The sequence below is a fragment of the Vipera berus genome (assembly GCF_964194415.1).
Source record: "Vipera berus genome assembly, chromosome: 2".
Taxonomy (NCBI): Eukaryota; Metazoa; Chordata; class Lepidosauria; order Squamata; family Viperidae; genus Vipera; species Vipera berus.
The window spans coordinates 115,665,733-115,690,166 of NC_138203.1; the positions used below are offsets into that span (position 1 = coordinate 115,665,733).

Consider the following 24,434-nt stretch of genomic DNA (forward strand, 5'->3'; position numbering starts at 1 on the left):
GTACTTCCTTCATAGCCAGACACTGATTCACACACTGTCTTTTGTCCCTTAAAACAACTAACTTCTCTCTTTTTAAGGACCTCATCAACTCTATCCAACTATGATTTTTCTCAACCTTTTCCTTTCTCTCACCTCATTCTTCCTTCATGTTTCCTTTCATAATTTGATTCTCATTATTTTCCCAATAAGAACAAATTATTTCAACATAGTTTAATATTTTGTCCTCTTTCATTCAGCACACTTTTTTTTACTCTTTCTCTTCTAATGTACCCAAATGAAAGCTGACTCAGTGACTTTGCCTTAGCAACTCTTTCTCAGCTAAACAACCTCACACGGTTGTTGTTACTGTGGAAAAAATAGGAGGTGGGAGCATTTTGTATGCTGCCTTGAGTTGTACAAAATAAAGATGGAATATAAATCCGTCTCCTCTTCCTCTTCACCTGAAATACCCATCCCTCAAATCTCACTCTCTAACCAAGTGGGCATGCATGCCCTCATAAACATTTTTACATCTCTGAACAAACATTCATTTCTCCCAGCAAGACCTTTTCCCTATAGCTAGAAGGTCAAAATCTATTAAATTTAATAAATTATTATATTTATAGGTACTAATTACTGAAGATCGGTATGCAAAATTAGCAACTAGCTCTCATTTTTGGACATATAGTGCATGTGTATCTCATGCAATTATTTCCTCCATTTTTCCTTTAAAACACAGTTACCTTGGTATTTCATATTCAAATGCATATTCCTCAGTACACTGTACAAGCTATCTAGTATTTGCTGCAAATCATTTTAGAATAGAATAGAATTTTGATTCTTAGCAGCACAAAATCATCTTCACACGAAACCATGCTCATGTCTAATCACATACCCCTAAAGGCACCATAAACATTTTTATGAATTATCTATAAATACATAAGCAAAATACATCACACAGCCTTGTCTTGCTTCTTATACAAGCCTGAATCATTTGCTAAGTATTCTGTTTATTTTCACATGTCAATATATATACCATATATTGCATATACTGCACCACATACCACATTCAGCAACCATTCTTCAATTCCATATTAATGCAAAGCATTCTATTATTCAGGTCTAATAATTGATCATTTTACATAAGTTTTATTTTATTGCATATACTGCACCACATACCACATTCAGCAACCATTCTTCAATTCCATATTAATGCAAAGCATTCTATTATTCAGGTCTAATAATTGATCATTTTACGTAAGTTTTATTTTCTATAGCTCTGCAAGCAATTCAGAGTAAATACAGACAGTACAGATTCATCTTCCTTTTCAACATTTTTCAGCTCTTTCTAAAAAGACATTGTAAATCTTAGTTGAAGGTTCGGACTCAAAATCCTGGGCTGGCTCTGCTGTGCCAGATTCAGGCATAAATGATCTGATGTTAGGACCCTGCATTAGGAAAAGCCTGTGGAAACAAACAGATAAAAAAAGATGTGCAGTTTTACATACTGAGTTTCTTATAAAGGGTACTTCTTCAAATATACTTATTGAATATACTTATTGAAAATAACAATATTAGCTTGTCATTGCAATTTTGCTAAATAATTAAATCTTATTATTTCTATTTTCAATTTCCATTTTTAAAAATAAGTCATAATCACTTCAAAACATACATCCACTGTAAATTTCTTTGCTGGAAGCTCCTGTTATGGACAATGTGATAGCTGCTTTACCAATTAAAAATTAAAAAACCCCAAGTCATCTGCAAAAGCTTGCAATTTATATTTTTCATTTTTTATCTTCAATCCTTTAATTTCTATATCTTGTCTAATGTTTCTATTCAGTACTTCCAGTGTTAGTATAAATAGTAATGCAGATAGTGGGCATCCCTGCCTTGTATCCTTTTTAATATTGAAGTTTTCTGTAAGATCTCCATTTACAATTATTTTGGTAGTTTGTCTACAATAGATTGTTTTGATTACATTTATAAAGTTTTTTTTCCAAAGTCCATTTCTGCAAATTGCTGAAACATAAATTGCCAGTTTACGTTGTCAAATGTTTTCTGTGCATCAAGGAATATTAAAGCCATCTGTTTCCCTGAATGAATTTCATAATACTCTTAACACATCAAGAATCATTCTTAGATTATTTTTTATCTGTCTTTTAGGTAAGAAACCATTTTGATCTGTGTGTATAAATTTGATCAAAAATTTCTTTAGTCTTTCTGCCATTATTGAAGCAAAGACTTTGTAATCTACATTTAATAATGATATTGGTCTATAATTTTTTATCTGCGTTAAATCAAAGTCTTCTTTAGGTATTAAAGTAATATTGGCTTCAGTTCATGTATTTGGTATTTTAGCCTCCAGGAGAATTTCATTACACAGTTCTTTCAAAATCGGACTTAATACATCTTGTAATGATTTATAAAACTCTGCAGGTAATCTATCTGGGCCTGGAGTCTTAACCTTGTTTTGCCTTTTTATAGCCTCTATAATCCCCATCATTGATATTTTTCCATTTAATATGTTTCGAATACTCTCCAGAATTTTTGGTAGGTCTGCTTTTAAGTAATGCTGTATTTTTTCTTTTGGAATTTCCTCTGCCTTATGAAATGTCTCATAGTAATTTTTAATATTTTTTTTGATTGTATCATATTGAAACTGTAATTAGCCTTTTGAATCTTGTAGCTTGTTTATCATTTTTTTCTCTTTTTCTTTTTTCAGTCTATATGCTAACCATCTCCCCAGCTTGTTGGCATTTTCAAAGAAATTCTGTTTACCCCTTTTAATCTGTTGAGCCATTATTTCCATCTCAGCTAAATTTATATTTTATTATCTCCATTTGTTTCTTAAGTATTTTCTTTTGTGGATCTATTTGTAATTCTGATTCTAGCTTTCTGAGTTCTTCATTCAACTTTAACTGTAGTTGTTGTTTTTCTTTATTCTTTTTAGCGATATAAGTTATAGCCAACCCTCTGAAATATGCTTTAGCCATATCCCACACATTCTGAAGCAATGTTTCTTCTTTCTTGTTTATTTTGAAGAAAAAGTCAATTTCCTTTGTCCATCATTATTTCCACCATTAATATTCTCCCCTCTTCATCCGCGTAAATTTGTTTGGGATTCATTGTTTCTTTAATATATAGAGCTACTCCTCTTTTCATTTGAAGTGCTAATGCAAAGTAATGTTTACCAATTTTCAGTTGTTCTAACAATTTATAATATTGTAATAATTCTCTTTCAATATAGATTTATTCAAGGACCATCTTAATTTTTTCTTAGTTCCTTTCCAAGTCATCTTTATTGGGTTATGGTCTGCCCAAACATTAGTTTCTATCTCAACTTCTTGTATCATCATTTTAAGTTCCAAAGATGTCCATATCATATCAATTCTAAACCATAATTTATGTCTATTTGAGTAAAATGTATATTGTAATTTTTTTGGATTTTTTTCTCTCCATAAATCTTGGATACAGAGTTCTTCTGTCATTTTTAAAAACGCTTTAGGTAATATATTTCCTCCTTTTCTCCCTAGTTTAGCACTTTTGTAGTCCAAAGTTCCATCTGTTATTGCATTAAAGTCTCCCATTATACAAAGATTTTGATAGTTTAAATCTAGTATTTTTATATAATTTTTGATTAAATTATTCTTGTTTGTCATTTGGTGCGTATATTGCTACCATCAGTATCTGTTTTTGATCCATCATTATTTCCACCATTAATATTCTCCCCTCTTCATCCGCGTAAATTTGTTTGGGATTCATTGTTTCTTTAATATATAGAGCTACTCCTCTTTTCATTTGAAGTGCTAATGCAAAGTAATGTTTACCAATTTTCAGTTGTTCTAACAATTTATAATATTGTCTCTTAATGTGTGTTTCTTGAAGACAAATTATATCCATTTTTAATTTTTGTAATCGTGTAAAGATTTTCCTCCTTTTTGAAGGAGAATTTAGTCCATTTATATTCATTGACAAAATCCCACTCTCCTCCATCTCTTTCAGTTATATCTAGGTCTTAATCTTCTAGTCGATCTTATCTGTCTCTGATCTCTTGGTCTTGCTCCTTCTTCTGTATATGTGTTTTAAATTTCTTCCTCCTCTCTTTGTTTGACTGCTCCTTCTACTGCCATTTCTTCTTGTTTCTTTGTTTCAGGATCACCTCTTTCCAAAAATGCTCTGTGGTTGTCGAAGAATTCCATTGCTTTAAGTGGTGTGTCCAGTCTATATCTTTTCGTATCCCAGTAAATTAAATTCCCTTCTGGAATCAGCCATCTGAAATTCACTCCTTTTTCAATTAATTTCCTGGTTAGAAACTGATATTCTCTTCGGGATTCTCTTATCCTCCTAGGAATTTGTTTGAGGACTACAATTTCTTTTTCTTTGTATTTCAAAGGTTCGTCTCTTACTTTTCTCAAAATCTCATCACTTGTAGATCTTTTAAGAAATCTAACGTGCACTTCCCTGGGGACTTTATTTATTCTAGCATAGTTTACGTTGACTCAATAGATCTGGTCTAATTCATCTTCCATTTGCTGTTTCCCAGTTCCTAATATGTCTGCCAATAATTCAGTTATCAAGCCTAAGAGATCCTCTTCCTTATTTTCCAATATATTTTGAAACATTAAAAAGTATGAGGCTTTTTCCATCTCTATCCCCGTTATTGAGTTTTCTAGTTCTTCATTTATTTGGATCAGCTTCTGATTTTTATCTTTTGAAACTTCTAGTTTCTGGTCAACCTCAATTGATCTTCTATTTTTTGAATTCTTTGTTGATTATCTGTGATCATCTGTTTAAAATATTCAAATTGAGAATCCATATTATTAATTTTTATTCATTTTATCAAAATCACTTTTCAACTCATGGTTTTTCGATGTAATCGCCATGTGAGTAGCGATTGCCTCCTGAATTGCTTGTAGAGTCGTTTGGGTGTCCTTTTAGAAGGTATCAGTCTTTTCTTGTTGAAGCATTGTAGCAATTGATCTCTGATAGACTGGACTTGCAGAAGCCAAGGAAGGAGCAGAAGATCCTTTTTTCCAACTTTAGATAAGTTTGGAGCACTCATCTTTATCTTTAAATCATATGTTGTAATCACCAAATAAGTCAAAAATTTTAATCCAATAAGCTCCTAACAAATAGGAAAGGTAAACAATAAAAATAGTAAATAGTAAAAAAAAAGCAGAAGGGCAAAAAGAAAAAATAGAAAAAAGAAGAAAAAATACCAAAATTTGTAATCCAAAGTATTCAGTTCACAGGTGTTTCTTGTTATTCACTCTTTCAAAACAGCTTATAAAGATTCCAGGTCAAGCTGTATTTATAATCCAGGGAAGTCCGATGACTTTGAAAACAATTTTTATTTATAATTATAACCCATCCTGTAAGACAGGGCAATCCAAAAAGAGTCTTTCTTTCCCAGCCACAGGACTTTAAATTCCAAGGACACCAAGATGTTTAAAATATAAGCAATGTCTGGGCATTCCACCAAGTTTTACTCTGATCAGAGCAAACTGCATATAGTTCTCAGTTTTGCCACTAGATGTCATTAGATGTCCATTCCCGCCATACTTTGGAAAAGCTTAAGAAGTTAAAAATCCAATGGTTTTCAAGCAAAAAATAAAAAGGGATTTATAAAACCAAAAGGTTTCCAAGTTGTCCTTCTTTTATGCCTTGGTCAGCTTCACAGTATTATTGTCAGTTTTAATTTCCCCGACGCTTAAACCGCTGCTGATAGTTCAGGAGGGAGGGGTAAGAAAAAAATCCCTCCCTCCCTGGAGCTAGGGGCTTTGTTCTTAAATGCTGTAGAATGCTGTTTCACAAAACTGGTATCCACTCGTAGAGAGATAAGAAAAGTAGTCTCACCCAGATTGGATGTTTGCCTTCCACTTTCAAATTCTTTGTCTCCGATGATCATCTTCTTGTGGGAGACCACATAGGTGTGGTCAGCCTTTCTTCCTGCTGGTCCTCCTGGCTCCTTTGGATCAAGTGGGCCAGCTACCGCTGCCCCATGATCTGCAAAGTTTCACCTCTTGGCCACTTGCCTCTACGGGGCAACTCAGTCCTACTGGACTTCCCAGCTGATAGAAATTGGACTTGGGGAAGGGAGATTCATTCCCTAGCACCCATCTTGCAGCAACGTCATTGGCTATCCTCCCTTTCCATAGAAGGAAGCAGTGATTTAATTTTTACAGGGGAAAGAAATATACTGAAATGAAATTAACAATATTAACAGTCTGGAAAAATCTGAAAATTAAGAAAACCGTTAAGATTTTACATCTGAAAGAGTTTTGATGAAATTATAAAAAATAATACTGTTTGAAAAGTTGGAAAATGAATAACTACTAACACCTTGTGGAGTATTAGAGTATAGAACAACAGCAACACTGACTCAGAAATTGGCAAGATGCCCAGAAACAAAGAATAATCTGTTCCCTTGAACCTTAGTGACCTTCAGCCAAATAGAAAACAGTTGGGAACAAGAAAAGAAAACTGCTGACCTTCTGGAATTATAAATATTTAGTGAGCTGTGATCTTTAAGCTCAAGAATTGTCTGCAGAAAAAGAAAAACTTTGACTGTTGGCTAATCTTCTAGGGGAGAATTTTACTGGATAGTCATTTTGGACTGCAACTTTGGCTGGTAGATAAATTGTAAGACCCCTGAACAGAAAAACTGTTATAAAATACTGCCTTCAGTGGTGCTTTGATAATTGGAAACGCATTGGATTATAAAAATAAACTATATGTAAAGATAAGATGTCCATTCTTATATAAGATTTTTTTGTTTGGACTTTAAGACTGGCTGGTATAAAAGGCTAAGACTATGGTACCGATGAAAGAACATCTGGAAGGGGGACATAAAATGATGTTGCATACCTATGTAAAAGTGGCAGGAAACATTTAATATCCCTTTCTGAAGGCCCCAGCCTGGAACATCAGAGATCTGCAGGAGCAACACTTCAAGACAAAGCAAATACTTTCCAGGAGGAAATGTACGCAATTCTGCGACAGATTCAATGACAATGATTTCAAATCACGATGAGATTAAAAACAACTTTGATGGCATAAATGAGCACCTTTCCAACTTAAACTTACAAGTAAAAAATTCTCAGAAAATGATCAAGAATGAACAAACAAACCAGATAATAGAATACAAATCAGAGGACAGTGACACAAAGAGGGAAGCTACAGGGGAAGAGAATGACAAATTAATACAAACAAAAGAAAACTTGCAAGGTTTTGCCATAACAGTGGAAATGGAAAAGATGTCCTATTTTTCAGGACCTCGAAATCAACTTGAAGATTGGAAAGAAGACCTAATAAAATAGACTATAGAGCAACCATAGACAATCATTAAAGTTAGGGAGACAAAAAATACAGTATGTCTTATCTAACTTGTTTTTTCTATTCCCAACAACATTTACAAAAATACAGGAAAAACCCCTGGGTAAGTCAAACATACTAACTTGGAAAGCTACCTGGCAAAAGAAGAAGGCTAGAATCAGATCTGAGAGATTTGATGTGACTTACCAGATGGAATACTATATGATCAAACACCTGTTTGAATACAGTTAAAAGAATAGATAAATTATGGATATAAAGGGGTTTCATAGTAAGAGAGAAAAGATATATAAGTAGTATCTCAATTTTTATAATATATGAAATGTAAAAATATTGTGATGGTGCACATGAATGAAAAGGTGGGATATTTAAAGGTTATTAACTTTGAGAAAATTATGACTGCTAAGAATGGTTTGAATAGAGGGGAAATTAAGCTTAAATAAAAATTTTGAAAACAGGACACATAGTGACTTAACAAGATGAAAATATAACAAAAGATGCTATATGCTAATTTTACTGTTATTTGTATAAACACAAGAAAAAAGTTTATATTTAACTTTATATGTACTGAATCTTAAGAATAATATTTGCTTAATCTTGACAAAAGGAGAATGCTATTGGATGAAGAGAAGTTCAAAGAAATATATCATTAATATATTGATTATGAAACTATAGAAATTAATTAGTTTTTTAAACATATGAACCCAGACAACACGTTGTTTACTAAGCACTAAAGAATGTTATTGTAAAGAATTAATAAAATATATTTAAAAAGAGATGGGCCAATTATCTCCCCTATATCAAAGGCCACACTAATGGATTAAACTGCATAATTTAGCAGAGGGCCTCTGAAGCAGTATTAATATTCAAAATTGAGATTGGAGTTTAGGTGGATACTGACTGAAAGACATGTGGAAAAATCAACACCAAACATTTCTGCATTATCCTATGGAAGAGACCATCACATGGCAGTTTTTATACAAAACTCTGCAGCTCAAGGACTAAATCTGGCTTTGTGTCATGTTGGGGGTTGTATTGAAAAATCAGACAGAACAGGACCTGGCTTTTGTGGCAGCTTCAGAGGATTAGGAAATGGTGCTTATGTATACTCTTCTTCAAAATATCCAATTTGTCCATTATTTCTTCAACAATTCTAAAGATTACTAAGGAAAAAGACTAAAAATTGCTGCTCACATTGAAAAACTCTACGGGCCATAGAAAAGAGACTCATAGAATCATAGGGCTGGAAGAGACCTTGGGAGTCTTCTAGTCCAACCCCCTGCCCAAGGCAGGAGACCTTCTATCATCCCAGTCAAATGGTTGTCCTGTCTATTCTTGAAAACATTTAACAATAGAGCACTCACAACTCTGGGAGGCAAGCCATTCCATTAATTAATTGTTCTCACTGTCAGTAAAATTCTCCTTAGTTCTAGGTTGGATCTCTCTTTGACAAGCTTCCACCCATTACTGTCCTCTGAATTCCCCCCCCCCTCTCTCTCTCTGTGTAAAACTCACATTGTCCTCCAAGAAGCTGACAAGCTCATTGGGTGGGGCTCCTGCCTTTGCTGTGTTTCCACAGGAAGCAGGAAAGCCAGCCCAATAAGAATGTGAGTCAGCTTGTCCAGAACAGCGTGAAGCCAGCTTGCCAGGTGAGCAGAAGATCAGAGAGGGGGGGAGAGAGAGAGAGAGAAGGGAAGCGCAAGTGCCTCTCTCTGTCTCTGTCTCTGTCTCTGTCTCTCTCACTCTCTCTCTCTCTCTCTCTCTCTCTCTCTCTCACACACACACACACACACACACACAACACAAACACACTGAGTGGGGGAAGAGGACTGGCAGACCAAGGGCAGAAAGAGAAGGAGAGAGAGGGAGGGAGGGAAAAAGGAAGGGAGGGAGAAAATATGAACAAATGTGGATGTCCTTATTGGACTTTTAGTAAAGAATGTTTAATTAAATATTTTGATTTTTTTTAATTAAGAGGTGAGATATGGGGATAATTATGCTGTATTTAAAGATGGTAGATAAGCTACTAAAATTGTTTTTACCTGTTGGGAGGAAGGAGAAAGGGTTTTTTCCCCTCTTTCTCCTGTCCTTTTCTCTCCCCCCCCCCAATTTTTTTCTTTTCTATTTTTCTGTTTGCAGTTTTTATAGTTTGCACTGACTTTTTATTTCATAAATACGAGGAGGACTCAAATAGACATTTGAGTGTTTTATTTGAAAGTAACCTTCGACCCAGCATCTTTTTTTTGGGGGGGGGGGAGTTCAAAATGCTTTTGTTGCATGCACAAATAATAATTTGTTTTCTTTGTAGCAGTTCACTGATTTCATAAATGTAGCACACTATATTTTTTTATACATAGCATAAAGGTAAAAAAACCAATATATGCAGTGTTATCTTCATTTTAGATGTCAAAAGGGTTTTGTGGCTCCCAGTGTTTTCTTTTTGGTGGGAAATGGGTCCAAGTAGCTCTTCGAGTGTTTTAGGTTGCCTACCCCTGGTCTATACCTATTCATTTTTCCTGCCAAGTGCAGGACTCTGCTGTTCCCACCTCTGAACTGTATCTTGTTGGCTAGGGCCCAACGCTCAAGTCTGTCAAAATCCTTCTGAATCCTGAGTCTTCCAAAGTGTTAGCAATTACCCCACCCCACCCCAGCTTGGTGTCATCTGCAAATTTCATGAGTTCCCCTTCTATCTCTTCAACTAGATTATTTATGCACATGTTGAAGAGCATTGAACCCAAGACAGAACCTTGAGCTACCACTGCATACTTTCCTCCATGTATATATAGTTTGTTAAGGACTACAGACTGGTTATGGTTTTTCAGCCAATTTGGCTCCACTCTTCAGTCAAACCCTGTTCTGTGCATGGGTGCATGTACGGGCATGCGCACACATTTTTTGCGGCTCCCAGTTTTTCCTTTTGTGAGGGAACCGGTTCCAAGTGGCTCTTTCACTGTTTCAGGTTGCTGACCCCTGTTCTAGCTTACTAAGAAGTAGGCTATGGTCTACTTTGTCAACTGCCTTACTGAAGTTCAAATATATTATATTATGTTCATAGCATTTCCCTGATCCACTAATTGAGTCATGAGACATGTATAAATTCCATGAAGCGAGTATAATAGACAGTTTGTGACCCATGAGTTGCAATTTTTGTCCCGGTTTACATCCTGGAATCTATTACAGATCTGTCTATTTCTCTACTTTAAAGGACAGCAAAGACAACTACCATTTTAGAATGGAGCTTCAATGAAGTCTAAAAAGCAACATGAGAAGGACCATAAGGGCCCAACAGCGGTAACAATTGCACGCCCCCTGTCCCAAACACTAATGCTGAACCCTGACACAATGTGCAATTCTTCTCCCTTAATAAATGAAGCTACAACAGAATTCAGAGAATTATTGTGCTGTGCATCTGTTATTATTACTAGAACAGAAAGAATAAATAACTGCTGGATTCATCATTCCCTTGAGACACAATAATTTTTGCACAGGCCACTTGGAAAGTTCCTAAATAAAGCATTTGTTCTCATGAGAAACAGCAAGAGAAGAAACATAAACTTTGGAGGAAATTTCAGCCACTGGATCTGGCTACCAAATGCCCTTTATTGTTGAGCTACATGCTAACCAAGAGATCAAATTTTCTTCTAACAAATTCTCAAGGATATGGGAATCTTTTGAAAGAATCCAAAAGAGAGTAGCAATAATCTGAAAGAAAGGAAATGGATACCATAAAAATGCCCAAACCCCAAACCCACATTAACAAAGGACAAACAAATTTAGCCAACATCCAAGAGGCAGCTACTTTTGTCTGTTAAAAATTAGCAATACTGAACTCTCCTATCCTTACTCTCTGCCAAAGAACAACTGGTTATCTTCTGAGAGCCCATTAAGACATAAAATGAAGCAGAGGGTAAAACCAAAACAGCCAAGCTCTAAGAAAACAGATATCTTAACACTGCCTCCACTAAATCCAACATGTATAACTTGATACATCAGGGCTTCCAAAAACCTGAATGTGGTCCTTACAGACTTCTAAACATAGTTACCAAATTGTAATTTTTAATATAACACTGAAGGATAATAACAGCAAGTGTTATTAAAGTTAAAACTTTTTTTCAGAGTGATGTTTAACATGCCACTCAAAGACTAAACATGACCCTCAGCCTGGGAAAAATTATGCATCCTGGCCCTACAGCCAGCTGTACAGAGCAATTTTTGCAGGTCACCAACAGCTACATTTCACAGAGACAGCATAATCACTACTTCAATTTAACATGCATATCCTCTCTTGACACCACCCATGAAGCCAGCAAACTAACAATGGCAGGCATTGTTTTGCCTCCAATTTTCCTACATAAGGACATTGGACCAGGAAGAAACTACGGTATTTGGTGCACTAGTGTTATCTGTCAGAAAGAGGAAATTACCTTTACTGGAGATGATGAAGCAATAGCAACAATTCTAACAAACACATCCTCTAATAAAATTCAATACAATAGAAGTGGGACAATATTTAATCCCCATCTCCTACTAGTGGAGCACTTACAATGCTCAATCCTGATTCATACCAACAGTGCTCTAAGAAAGGCAAAAAGAAGATATATTGGAGATAAAACTAGAAGGAATTGTTTTGTACTACAGTTTTGTTAAGTCAAACTATCTGCATTTAAAATCCTTTAGTTTTATAAAAGTTTTCAAAATTACTTTGCTTGTTGTGGAAATTATCTTTAAATAAGTTGCTGCTGCTATTTACTGAGTACCCAGTTCTCTCAAACACACCAAAAAATTTACCAGAGTTCTGGAGTTTGTTTGTTTACTATTTTAATAACCAGATGTATTTACTGACATCGCTCACCATAATATAACGCCAGATAACTCACCGACTGCAGGGTGCCACCACGTTTCTTGGAGAGCTGTGGTGAGTTGCCATATTCTCGACACACCTGTTTCCTCACTTCAGCTGCCACAGTCCTGTGAGATAGGAAGATAATAGTGAAGCATCCACTTTTCTCTTCATTTCTGTATCATCCATACTTTCAACCTTTTTCCATTCCACTGGAAATACTATGAGGAGGGCAACCCCTTCATTGATAAAGTATATATTTATTCTAAATCAACATAACCTCAATTAATAGTAAACCCCAAAATGAGTTTCAAATTATCTGCAACCATTGTCTCCATTTATTCCATTCTCAGCTTCAATAGAGTCCAAACCTCCCCTGACCTCATTCAATGGCAATAACATATAAAAGATGAACATTATTTAAAAACTAATCCTTACTCTCTTTTTCCCCTCAAACAAAACCAATCCCGACTTCATCCTGATACAAGAAAATACCATCTTCACAGTAAGATATAACCCAATGGTTGGAAACTGACCAAAGAAAGAAGCAACCTGGAATTAAGGAGAAACTTCCTAACAGTGAGGACAATTAACCAGTGGAACAGCTTGCCTTCAGAAATCATAGTCGCTCCATCACTGGAGGTTTTTAAGAAGAGACCAGACAGTCACTTGTCTAAGATGGTATAGGTTCTCCTACTTGAGCAGGGGGCTAGTCTGGAAGACTTCCAAGGTCCCTTCCAGCTCTATTCTATTATATTCTCCATTTAGGGGTTAATAATCCAAAGTAATTTTCCATTCACTATGACAGACATTCCTCTATAGTAGGTCTCAGAAAATGCAAGAGTGAAAATTAGATGTTCCTGAATCAGACAGATTATACGGATAGACACAGCAACAAAATAACTCTGATTCGTTTATATAATCATTATTTAGTGAATAAATAATAGTATACCAAGCCAAAAGTCACAATTTACCAAATATAATACTTATTATGTATGATGATGATCCCTATAAAGTTGTAACAGAGAAGCAGGAATTTTTAAGCGTTGTGGTGCTGTGATGCTCCTCTCCACCAAAATACATTTGGGTGATGCCTATGAACAATGATTTAACAAGACCATAAATTGTAGCAGGAGGATGTTTTCCAAATGTGAGAGGCATTTGCACTGCCTTCTAGAAGCTCAAGAGTCCAAGTCTGGTAGCTGAGAAGGAAAATGAACAGAAGAGGCACAGACTCAAGTTCTTCCTAAAATAGGAAAAGGATATGTTGCCAAGCTTACCTGTTTGGGTAACTGCTGGGGAATCAGAACCTCTCCTCATCCAGAAATACCCCAGCAGGAGTGAAAACATCTGCCTTTTCCTCCTGCAAAGACCGTTTGGCTTCTAATGGCATAGAAGTCGGCAAAGCCACCTCCCAAGAAGTGGCTTACCTTGTCTGCCAATCCCTGAGTACAAACAGGCAGCCAGGCTTTCCCTCTTCTTTGAAAAGTCCAGGACTTGCCCATTCCATGCTACATTATAGCATCTACCTGGCCACTGCAGCAGAAGCAACTGAGTGCCATTTTTACCATCAGTTGCCCAAACTGGTAAGCTTGGCAACATGTCCTTCTCCTGTCTTAGGAAGAACTTGAGTCTGTGCCTCTTCTCCCCATCAGCCATGTGCTATACAGCCTCTTTCCCTCCTGCCTCTCCTGATGTCTGCAGATGTTGTACTCCCTACTTCCTGCCTTTTAATCCATTTGGCCATCAATTTCACATCTTACTTGCATTCACAAAATATGGCAAGCAGGTAGCTTCTTTGAGTTTTAGCATGCTAAGGCCCAGTTTCCATTCTTTTAAAAAAATCCCCAGGGTGAACAGCAGTCAAACCATATCTCTCTTCCATTTTATTCACCCTTTCTCTTTTTTGGTTCTGTAACTGATGGATCAACAAACAGATCTGAGATAAAGACAAGAAGCTGGATAACAAATCTGAAGTAAAAGAGACTGTTGCATGACATACTCTTTAACCAATCCCCAGGCAGCTACAGCGGATGCAGTTGTGCTGGAGAAAAAACGGATCAGGCTTAGAGAGTCACAGAGATGTTGTAAGGCAATACTTTGGAGGCATGCAGGGCAAAGAATAGAGCCATCAACTCTGTGTTCTTTGCTCAAACACAAAAGGCCAGCAGACATGGGAATTCTTCCACATAGCTGTGGCACTTTCCCAAAAAAACAGAGGAATCTGAAAAAAAATAAGAAGGAAAGTAAGCAGACAACTTGAGAAGGCTTTTAATAAAGTCAAGGAAACTAGCAGGTTTCCAATAGGGAGAAAGGAGGGAGAAAGATTCTTCAACCGCTGTTTTTGGCAACAGAGAGAAGCCCAGCTGGAATTAACTTGGACTTCTCCTTTGGAGAAGGTGGGTGTTAGAAATGAGCTTCTTCTGCTTCTTAACTCTAGAAGACGTGGACCTTTGTAAAGTTCCACTGACTCCCAGTGCAGTTTTTTTAGACCAAAATGGTGTGTGTGTGTGTGTGTGTGTGTGTGTGTGTGTGTGTGTGTGTGTGTATTCGTGTAATAAATATTTATGTCCAGTTGTGAATTCTATTTTTTTTATGTCCTATAGCCCAAGGTGAATGAAGAACAGGTTTACACTACTTTATCTGATTCTGCTAAAGTACACAACTCTGATATCTTGAATAAACTACAAACCGGCTTCAGTGAAATGCTCCAATAAATTCCTACTGTCAGACTCTGAAAATTCACTACACAGAGTGGGTGTGCTTTCAATCCTTTGGTTCCATCCACTGAATCAGGAACTGAAAATTGTATCATGGTGTACTGGGTACAAACGGGCACTAGAAGAAAAGTGGGGAAGAGTAAGAAGACTCTTTCCTACAATGAGGAAGTTGTTGTAAAGACTGATGTATGTTGTTTATTGTGTTCAGAAAGCTAGTTGTAAAGCAGACAGAATGAGAGAAAAGTATCTAAGTACAGTACCTCATTGTAACAGCAATTAGAGGGGAAAAACCACCCCTTGTACTATTCATAAATATCTACGGACTATTTGAGGCAACACAGTGAGGTGCAAAATGCTTTTAAAAAGTCCTAAGTGGCAAAACAGCTTTTCTACAGTATTATTACAGATTCAAATTATAGCTTTCTATTCAATACTTACACTGATGAGGGATTTTATGAGGCAATCTTACTGCCATCTTTTCTGCCCAGCTCAGTTTACATTGCTTCTAATCTTTCCATCTCCCAAATGAAGGCGACATAGGAGTATAAAAACCAAGCAATTCAACAGCCAGCTAGACCTCTTTTTATGGAAATGGTGGGAGGACTTTATTCTTTTTTCCCCCTTGAAATTTCTCCAAATCTCTTTCTTCTGTCTCACTGAGCAAATCAGCATAAATGACAAGGGGTAAGCCACTATAAGATCTCATGTGATCCAACAATTTCATATGACCTCAGCAGCTGCAAAGGAAAAACCCAGAGTGCAAGGATTCATACTACTCATTTATGAGGGGCATATTTTTGCCATAATATTGTAAGAAAACATCCCAGCTTTTTAATTGTGTGGTTTCCTTAAAATATTTTCAAATGAGTCTCTTATATGGCTGCTACATATTAGGCTATATTTCAGGATCCGAAACATTTCTCAAATCCTGCAAATTCAAATTATGACACTGCAGCATTCTATAGTTACATGATTGCTATTTGTGATTTTCAACTGCTGGCTTCCAACAAGCAAAGTCAATGAAAAAGCTGGCAGGAGGTCACCAAATGGCAACCACGTGAAGTTGCACTTATGTAGGATTGGCTTAACAACAGCAACTGGAAGTGTCAAAATTGCCACTGGTAAGCAGTATGAGCTCATGAAACATGGCGCTATAGGACTGTGATGAACGTTCAGACCCCAGTCATCTTTATCAGGACATTATTTTCACTCCACCCAATCACACGTTCTACCAAAACAGAATGAGATCTTGAAGGCCAACATATGCTGGATCCATAACATACCCAGTTTTTGTCTCCCCCCCCCCAGACTGTTTAACAGATTTAGCTGATTACTAAATTGATATAACATAAAAAAATAAAAATCTATCTAACCATATAAAGAGGGGGAATGCACAAAAAAGGTGAATATGTACCATATCTCCATAATGAATCGGGGTTATAATTTTAAAACACAAATCGGAATACCCTGCATTAAAAAAAACAATTACAAGGAGAAAAGTTGTAACTAAATATTAGTTCATATAAAGGTTTCTTAAATCATAGTTTGTCAATATCTATATAAATGAGTCATAAAAGTGAGACTGTCTTCAAAAAATGAAGAAACTGCATAATTTTTAGCATTTTGTGTGAACTGGACCCTTGAAAATGGAAGATGTTCCTGTTTGGCATTTTATAGTTTTCATTTACTAACAGATCTGACTCAACTACTTTTAAGCTCATGAATAAAGCTTCCTTTCTGTCAGAACCCATTCCTATTTCATTTCTATCTATCCCCTCTGACCCAAAATCAAATCTCACCTTTCTCTGAGTTCTGCCATACTCCCAAGTGGAGGGGGGATGTGCCTCTGCTTCCTCTATCTGCAACAATGTAACATTGCACAGCTGCTAAGAGGTTGCAAGGGAAATCGCCCAGACTGCTACAACCAGTGGCGAAACCCTCGGGCCCCATGGAAAGAAATATCCTTGGATTTTATAGTGGAGTTACCAGAAAGCAACGGAAACACTGTTATCTCGGTGGTTACAGACCTGTTTTCAAAACAAGTGCACTTTATCCCTTGCCAAAAAATCCCCACCGTTAAAGTCTTAGCGAAACTATTCGTGCAGCACATCTACAGACTGCATGGGGCATCTCAACGCATCATATCAGATAGAGGAGTGCAATTCACATCAGTTTTGGAAAGAATTTTTATCCCTCTTAGGAACCACCCAAGGGCTGTCACCTAGTCATCCTCCTCAGACTAATGTATCAACTGAACGTTCGAACTCAGTACTTGAGTAATATTTAAGGTGCTTTATTAATTTCCAACAAACAAATTGGGCGGACCTACTTCCTTTCATAGAAATTGCCAACAACAACGCAGTCCATTCCAGCACAGGCTATACTCCCTTTCAAGTAGCGACCGGCCAAAGTTTCAACCCCATGCCAGAACTAACCCCAAATGAACCAGCAATCCCATCACTGAAAGAATGGATAACCCAATTACAAAACACCTGGCCAGTAGTTAGGAAAGCCTTAGACGAAGCTAGACAAGCACACAAAACACAAGTGGATAAAAAAAGAATCAAACCTAAACCATTCACTGTAGGAGAAATGGTATTTTATCTACAAAATACCTAAAATCCCTACAGCCCTCTAAAAAACTTGGTGCAAAATATATAGAACCTTTTCCAATCAAAAGAATCATAAACCATGTAACAGTAGAATTAGAATTACCAAAGAACCTCATACAAATACACCCATTCTTTCATTGCAGCCTGCTGAAACGAGAACAACAGTCGCCCTTATGGCCAAAATTTCCCCCTCCACCACCTCCAATCATGGTTGAAGGAGAACAACACTTTGAAACAAAAGAAATCCTAGATTCTAGAAAATACCATGAGGCAACCCAATACTTAGTAGCGAGGAAACACCTTCCCTCCTCACAGAATGAAGGTCCACAAATGTCACATTAGGGCACCCAGACTATTAAAAAAGTTTCATACAGAATATCGCAACAAACCTGACTAACCTCTATACCTGTTTTGTTTCTCTACAGGTGGATCTCTCCTATTTTTAAGGGGGGCAGGATGTCAGAACCCATTCCTATTTCATTTCTACCTATCCCCTCTGACCCAAAATCAAATTTCACCTCTCCCTGGGCTCAGCCATACTCCCAAGGGGGAGGGGTGGATGTGCCTGAGGGTTATTGCCTCTGCTTCCTCTATCCACTACAATGTAACATTTTGCTTTCCTGCATTATCTCTCTCTCTGAACTTTCTCTCCCTAACTGTCAGCTAGAACAAGGGAGGGAACAAGGAATGTAAACTCTGGTGCCTGGCTTATTTCTACGCTCTCAGAAGAAAGTGTGAAGAGCAGCCCAAACATTGCTGTGTGAACCAGAGACAGGTTGATGTTATCTCCCATTTTCCCACGATGGACTTAATACCTGGGGATTGGCCATCCCACACTGATTGGACGACCTATGGAGTGGGGTCTTACTTGGGGGATACTTTAACCTATCGTTCTGCACAGGGAATCTCAGATCCTGTCTATTATGCCTGCTATCAACTGCTCTTAATAAAAGTTCCTGTTGGGAGAAATTGCTTCCAAGAGTTCTGCTTTCTTAAGATGTGGGTTCAAAGTGGGTCCTGACATTTTCTGAAGTTTATGCACCCAACAAAGCCCCGCAAGCAAAAAACAGATTGCCTGTGATTAAAAGCAGAAAGCAGTTACTTCAGCCTCCCAATTAAAATGCAAATAAAAGTTCAACTCTCTATATCCTGGAAGCTCTATAAATATTGAATTATTTTAATGATTAATCAATTGTATTTTATTCATGATGGCAGTACTACTCCTGAAATCAAATGCAGGATAACCTTAGCCGCACTGCAATGTTTAACAGGAATAAGATCTGGAAAATCATTGATATAAATACAAAAGGCAGGATAGTTAGAGCAATAATCTTCCCTATAATGATGTATGGATGTGACAGCTGGAAGCTAAAAATGGCTGATTGAAGAATTGACATCTTTGAACTTTGGTGCTGGCATAAATTGTTGCATATACCATGGATAGCCAGAGTAACTAACAGAGAGAGATGTTAAATCATATAAAACCAGAGATGTCACTAGACAAGACATGTAAATCAGACTACATCTGATTTACTTTGGCCATGTCATGCATGCAAATTCACTGGAGAAGGCAATGATGCTAGAAAAGGTTAGTGGGAAGAAGGGACCAGAGAAGAACACACTGGCTTGATAACCTCAAAACTGATACACAAATGAATATCCAACAACTGAAAGTAGTTGTGCTTCACAGGGTAGCATGGAGAGCTCTTGCCTATAAAGTTGCCAAGAGTCGGAAACAATTAAATGGCTAAAACAAACTAACACTGAACTGTCACTGAATGAATGGTAAGTCAAAGACTAACTATAACTGTATTTTAATTAAAATGAAATCAGATTTAGTTTTTGTCCTTGCCTCACTCCTCGAGCACCAAATAAGGCCTTCAGCTTAGAACAAGTTTTACATCCCTAACTTAAAATTAGGAATTTATTGAGAAATACATGTTTCTGAACAGAATGAGAAAGGGCAGAGAAATGAACAAAGATTTGTTTCCATTTGGACTCCTTAACAGAATGGGTAAGCTGCACACTGAATTCTCTAACAAGATCAAAGACATTTGGAGTAAGAAGCAGAGGAAGTAGGCGGCTGTCAAAAACCTACAATTAAGGGGAGCTTTATAGACTGGGAGGAAACAGACAAAACTTGGGAACTGATCCAGGAAGCTACCTCACTCTTTCCTTTAGCTAAGGAAGTTGCTTATCAGTAAATCCACGCAGTGCATGTAACTCCTGCTGTACATTGTGTCAGTGTGTGTGTTTGCATGTGTATATAGCAGAGTAATATCAAACATTTGAAATTGTCACACGAAAATTAAATTGCTTTCTATATGGCAGGGCATCTGCCTGTCTAGATTCATAGTACTTTCCCAAGTTGGCAGTGGCAGCATTGTAGGTCAAATGATGTCTAGACACAAAAGATTTGACTAGAAAGCTGAACTGAACAGATGGGACTGAACAATATCCAGCAAGAGACAAAATTTAAACCTAATAACAGGACAGGGGAAAAAAGACTTGAGATGCATACTCCATGGTCCTCTCCAATATTCTACAGAAGTCTTGCATTAGAAGATAGAGCTTAACATCAGTGGTAGAAATACTAATTTTAAAAATAAAATGGCAAATATTGCTAAACAATTAAAAACAAGAGAATCCAATTAATCTTATATTTCAGTGGTCCCATCAGGAAATCTCAGCGTAAGACATTTTCTTTCCAAGGTATGACTAAAGCAAGTTAAGAACGAGGAGCAAGGAAAGAATGAAAAATAAGCAGAACAGTAACTTACTGTTGTTTGTTGTCTACCAGCTTTGAAAAAATAATACTAATACAGAAATTTAACAAATTAGGATTTGCTTTAGAAATAATTTTGATGTAAAGTTCACATAGAATAAAGGGACCATCCAAGTCAAACCATTTTCCAATTGCTGAACATTTTAATTAGAAATCTTTTTTCTATGGACTAGTTTTCTTCTATATCATCATCGTAATATTCTTTAGTATTTGACATCATGGCCATCAATTACCTCACTGTTATCTTTATCCTGAAGGAAACCTGGAAGTTTTCAAGAAAAGATTGGATAACCATTTGTCTGGGAAGGTATAGGGACTTTTGCCTTGGGTAGGGTGTTGGACAAGAAGACTTCCAAAATCCCTTCCAACCATATGATTCCTCTATTTATTTGTAAATTTGGTTAACTGGAGCTCACATTGGCTATGTAACATCTGTCTGCCATTTATAAGAGTACATTTAGTGCAAATATCAAGATTTCATTACGTTTTCTTACATTAACAAAACAATTAAGACCTCATCAACAATATCCATTGGCTCTTGAGATAATGTAAAAATTTCCTGAATGCATTTTTTTTCTTTTTTCTGTCTCTATCAAATGCTGATATATAGTATATCAAGTTGAAAAATTGTTATTCACTAATTGAACAAATTAGCCTGGCAAAAAAAGAACCAACATCCAGGCAAAAAATAAAGAACAGGGTTTCTTATCATTCCATATTCCAGAATAGAAAACTTGCTCATTTGAAAAATTTTGTGAGCCACTAAACTTTGTTAAGTTTTTTTGGCCACAGACTATGGTTTATCTAACCTAGGGGTTATGGCTTATCTCTCTTTGATATTTAAGTCATATGTATTCTTACTTTAAAAGAACAAGTTGCTATCTATTCTCGTTTCACACACATAGAAGACCCCTCACTAACAATAACATAAAATAAAAGCCTAAGCAGAAAAGACACTGGTAGAAATCTTTCCCATTATGATTAATTAAACAGCTATGGTACCTGGCAAGTACTTTATAGCTTTTGCATAAATGAAGACGTAGGGGGGAATGATGGCTCAGCAGTTAAAGATGTTGAGCTTGTCAGCTGGAGTACTGACATCCCAAGCTTCACGCAACAGGGTGAGCTCCCATTACTTGCCCCACCTCTTGCCCACCTAGCAGTTCGAAAGCCTGTAAATGCAAGTAGATTAATAGATACCACTTTGGTGGGAAGGTAATAAGGTTTGTGCCTTTGGTGTATAGCCACGCTGGCCATATTGCCACAGAGATTGTCTTTGAACAACACTAGCTCCCTCGGCCAAGAAATGGAGTTAAGACCATGCCCTAGAGCAGACATGTCAAACTCGCGACATCACGTGATGTTGCGCAACGTATCGGGATGGTTTTGCCATTGCCGGCAATAGGGTGGGCGCGGCTTCCGGATGACGCGTCCAGCCCGCAGGCCGGCAGTTTAACACCCCTGCCCTAGAGTCAGACATGAAGGACAGGGAAACCTTTACCTTTTTTATAATGAAAACAGTGCTCCAGAAACATTAAGAGCAAAGCATTAGAAATGGAAATCATTTTTAAAAAAACATCCTGAAACTTTTACTTTACTGAGAACATCAGATATTAAACTCTTCTTAAAACCAATACCGTATATACTTGAGTATAAGCCGAATTTTTCAGCCCACTTTTTGGGCTGAAAAATTCCACTTCGGCTTATACTCCAGTCAACAAAAAAACTTACCGAGGACTTGTGCGCGGCCGAGGCTTTGGTGCTTCCGGGATCGCGCGCACCTCTCCCAAGCCACCGCCGTCCGAGACCTGCCGAAGTTTGGGGAGGTTTGGGGAGGTGCGCGCGCACCTCCCCAAACCTCCCCAAACGTCGGCAGGTCTCCGTTCCTCCGCGCCCTGCCTGCCTGCTTCTTTCCGCAGCGGAAAGAAGCAGGCAGGCAGGGCGCGGAGGAACGGAGACCTGCCGACGTTTGGGGAGGTTTGGGCGCCTCCCCAAACCTCCCCAGGTCTCCGTTCCTCCTGCCGACGTTTGGGGAGGTTTGGGCACCTCCCCAAACCTCCCCAGGTCTCCGTTCCTCCGCGCAGACCTGCCGACGTTTGGGGAGGTTTGGGCGCCTCCCCAAACCTCCCCAAACGTCGGCAGGTCTCCGTTCCTCCTGCCGACGTTTGGGGAGGTTTGGGCGCCTCCCCAAACCTCCCCAGGTCTCCGTTCCTCCGCGCAGACCTGCCGACGTTTGGGGAGGTTTGGGCGCCTCCCCAAACCTCCCCAAACGTCGGCAGGTCTCCGTTCCTCCTGCCGACGTTTGGGGAGGTTTGGGCGCCTCCCCAAACCTCCCATGGTCTCCGTTCCTCCGCGCAGACCTGCCGACATTTGGGGAGGTTTGGGCGCCTCCCCAAACCTTTCCAAACGTCGGCAGGTCTCCGTTCCTCCTGCCGACGTTTGGGGAGGTTTGGGCACCTCCCCAAACCTCCCCAGGTCTCCGTTCCTCCGCGCAGACCTGCCGACGTTTGGGGAGGTTTGGGCGCCTCCCCAAACCTCCCCAAACGTCGGCAGGTCTCCGTTCCTCCGCGCAGACCTGCCGACGTTTGGGGAGGTTTGGGCGCCTCCCCAAACCTCCCCAGGTCTCCGTTCCTCCGCGCAGACCTGCCGACGTTTGGGGAGGTTTGGGGAGGCGCCCAAACCTCCCGAAACGTCGGCAGGTCTCCGTTCCTCCGCGCCCTGCCTGCCTGCTTCTTTCCGCAGCGGAAAGAAGCAGGCAGGCAGGGCGCGGAGGTCCGGAGACCTGCCGACGTTTGGGGAGGTTTGGGGAGGTGCGTGCGCACCTCCCCAAACCTCCCCAAACTTCGGCAGGTCTCCGGACGGCGGCGGCTTGGGAGAGGTGCGCGCGATCCTGGAAGCACCGAAGCCTCGGCCGCGCGCAAGTCCTCGGTAAGCTCCGGGCGGTCACTTGCTTCGCGTCTCCTGAGGGAAGGGGGGGCGACTGGAGCGGGCGTGTTTCCTCGCCTGCTGGGCGCCGCGATTTGCCCGGGGAACGCGCGGGCCCCGAATGGCAGCGTGGAGCGAGGAAGCGGACAGCCAGGGCTTCCCCGAGAGCCGCGGCCACACAGGGTATTCCTGTGTATTCAGGCTTGCAAAATGGTGGATCGAGCCTCTGCTGGCGGCAGAGGCTTGCAGAGCGCGGATCCAGCCTCCGCCGGCGGCGGAGGCTTGCAGAACGGCGGATCGGCTTATACTCGAGTCAACAACTTTTCCCAGTTTTTGGGGGTGAAATTGGGGGTCTCGGCTTATACTCGAGTTGGCTTATACTCAAGTATATACGGTACTTACATCTATATCCTACATTTTTTTCTAAACAACTCAAAATGCCATTTTTCTGAAACCTAACATTTTCAGCTGAAGGACTGGAGATTTTTTTTTATTCACAGCTTACTACAAAGCCAAAATAATTATTTTCACATTAGATTCAGAGACCTCTCCAATATTAAACATGCTTTTCAATACTGTATGTAAGCCCCTACATTTCCAATTAGAGTTAAGGGCAAAAGTTTCATTCCCATGAATTTTCTTTCTCTCTCTCTTACCCTTCCAAAGCGAAGGATGAACATATGTACCTGCTTGCTAATAATAATTAATAATCTAGAATTGTAAATGAACTGCAAAAGAAAAGCAGAAATGATCACCAAGAGGAAAAGATCAAAATGAGAGCCATTCATATAACAGCAATAAATAACATTCAGATTTCATTCCAAAAACAATTGCTTGAACTTTCCTTTGATTGTTCAAACGGAAGCAAAAGAAGGAAACAAAAAGTAAAAAAGAAAGAAAACCTTAAGACAACTGCTTAAGTTCCTTCCTGGCCAGAACAAGAAAAACTCATGTTTTCTTTCTTTACTTACTATAAACAATTTATATACAGTATTAGAGATTTACAAAGATATAACATGCATTACTAGTTCCTTATTAATGACTATTCCACAAGTATGTTTACCCTTAATTTGTACAGTAACAGAAAGTTTCCTAAATTGTCACCAATTAATGAAAACTGCTTGTGAGGACAGTATTAGCCATGCTCTCTGAAGTCCAAAGTAAAAGCTCTCTTTAAAACTCACTGAGTGATTGAGGTTAGCCCTGTCACTCTCACCTCAACCTACCCCAAGATGGTT

The 24,434-nt window shown here is 38.5% G+C and overlaps 1 protein-coding gene across 1 annotated transcript in view; it reads right to left on the reverse strand.

Moving 5' to 3' along the window:
• Window positions 1-24,434, reverse strand: part of DOCK6 (dedicator of cytokinesis 6) — a gene marked incomplete at its 5' end in the record, with an annotated part of 204,374 nt that overhangs the window by 178,274 nt on the left and 1,666 nt on the right. Inside the window, one exon of the mRNA XM_081316526.1 lies at window positions 12,192-12,282. Coding sequence (XP_081172652.1) covers window positions 12,192-12,282 — 91 coding nt within the window. The remainder of the gene's footprint in view (window positions 1-12,191; window positions 12,283-24,434) is intronic.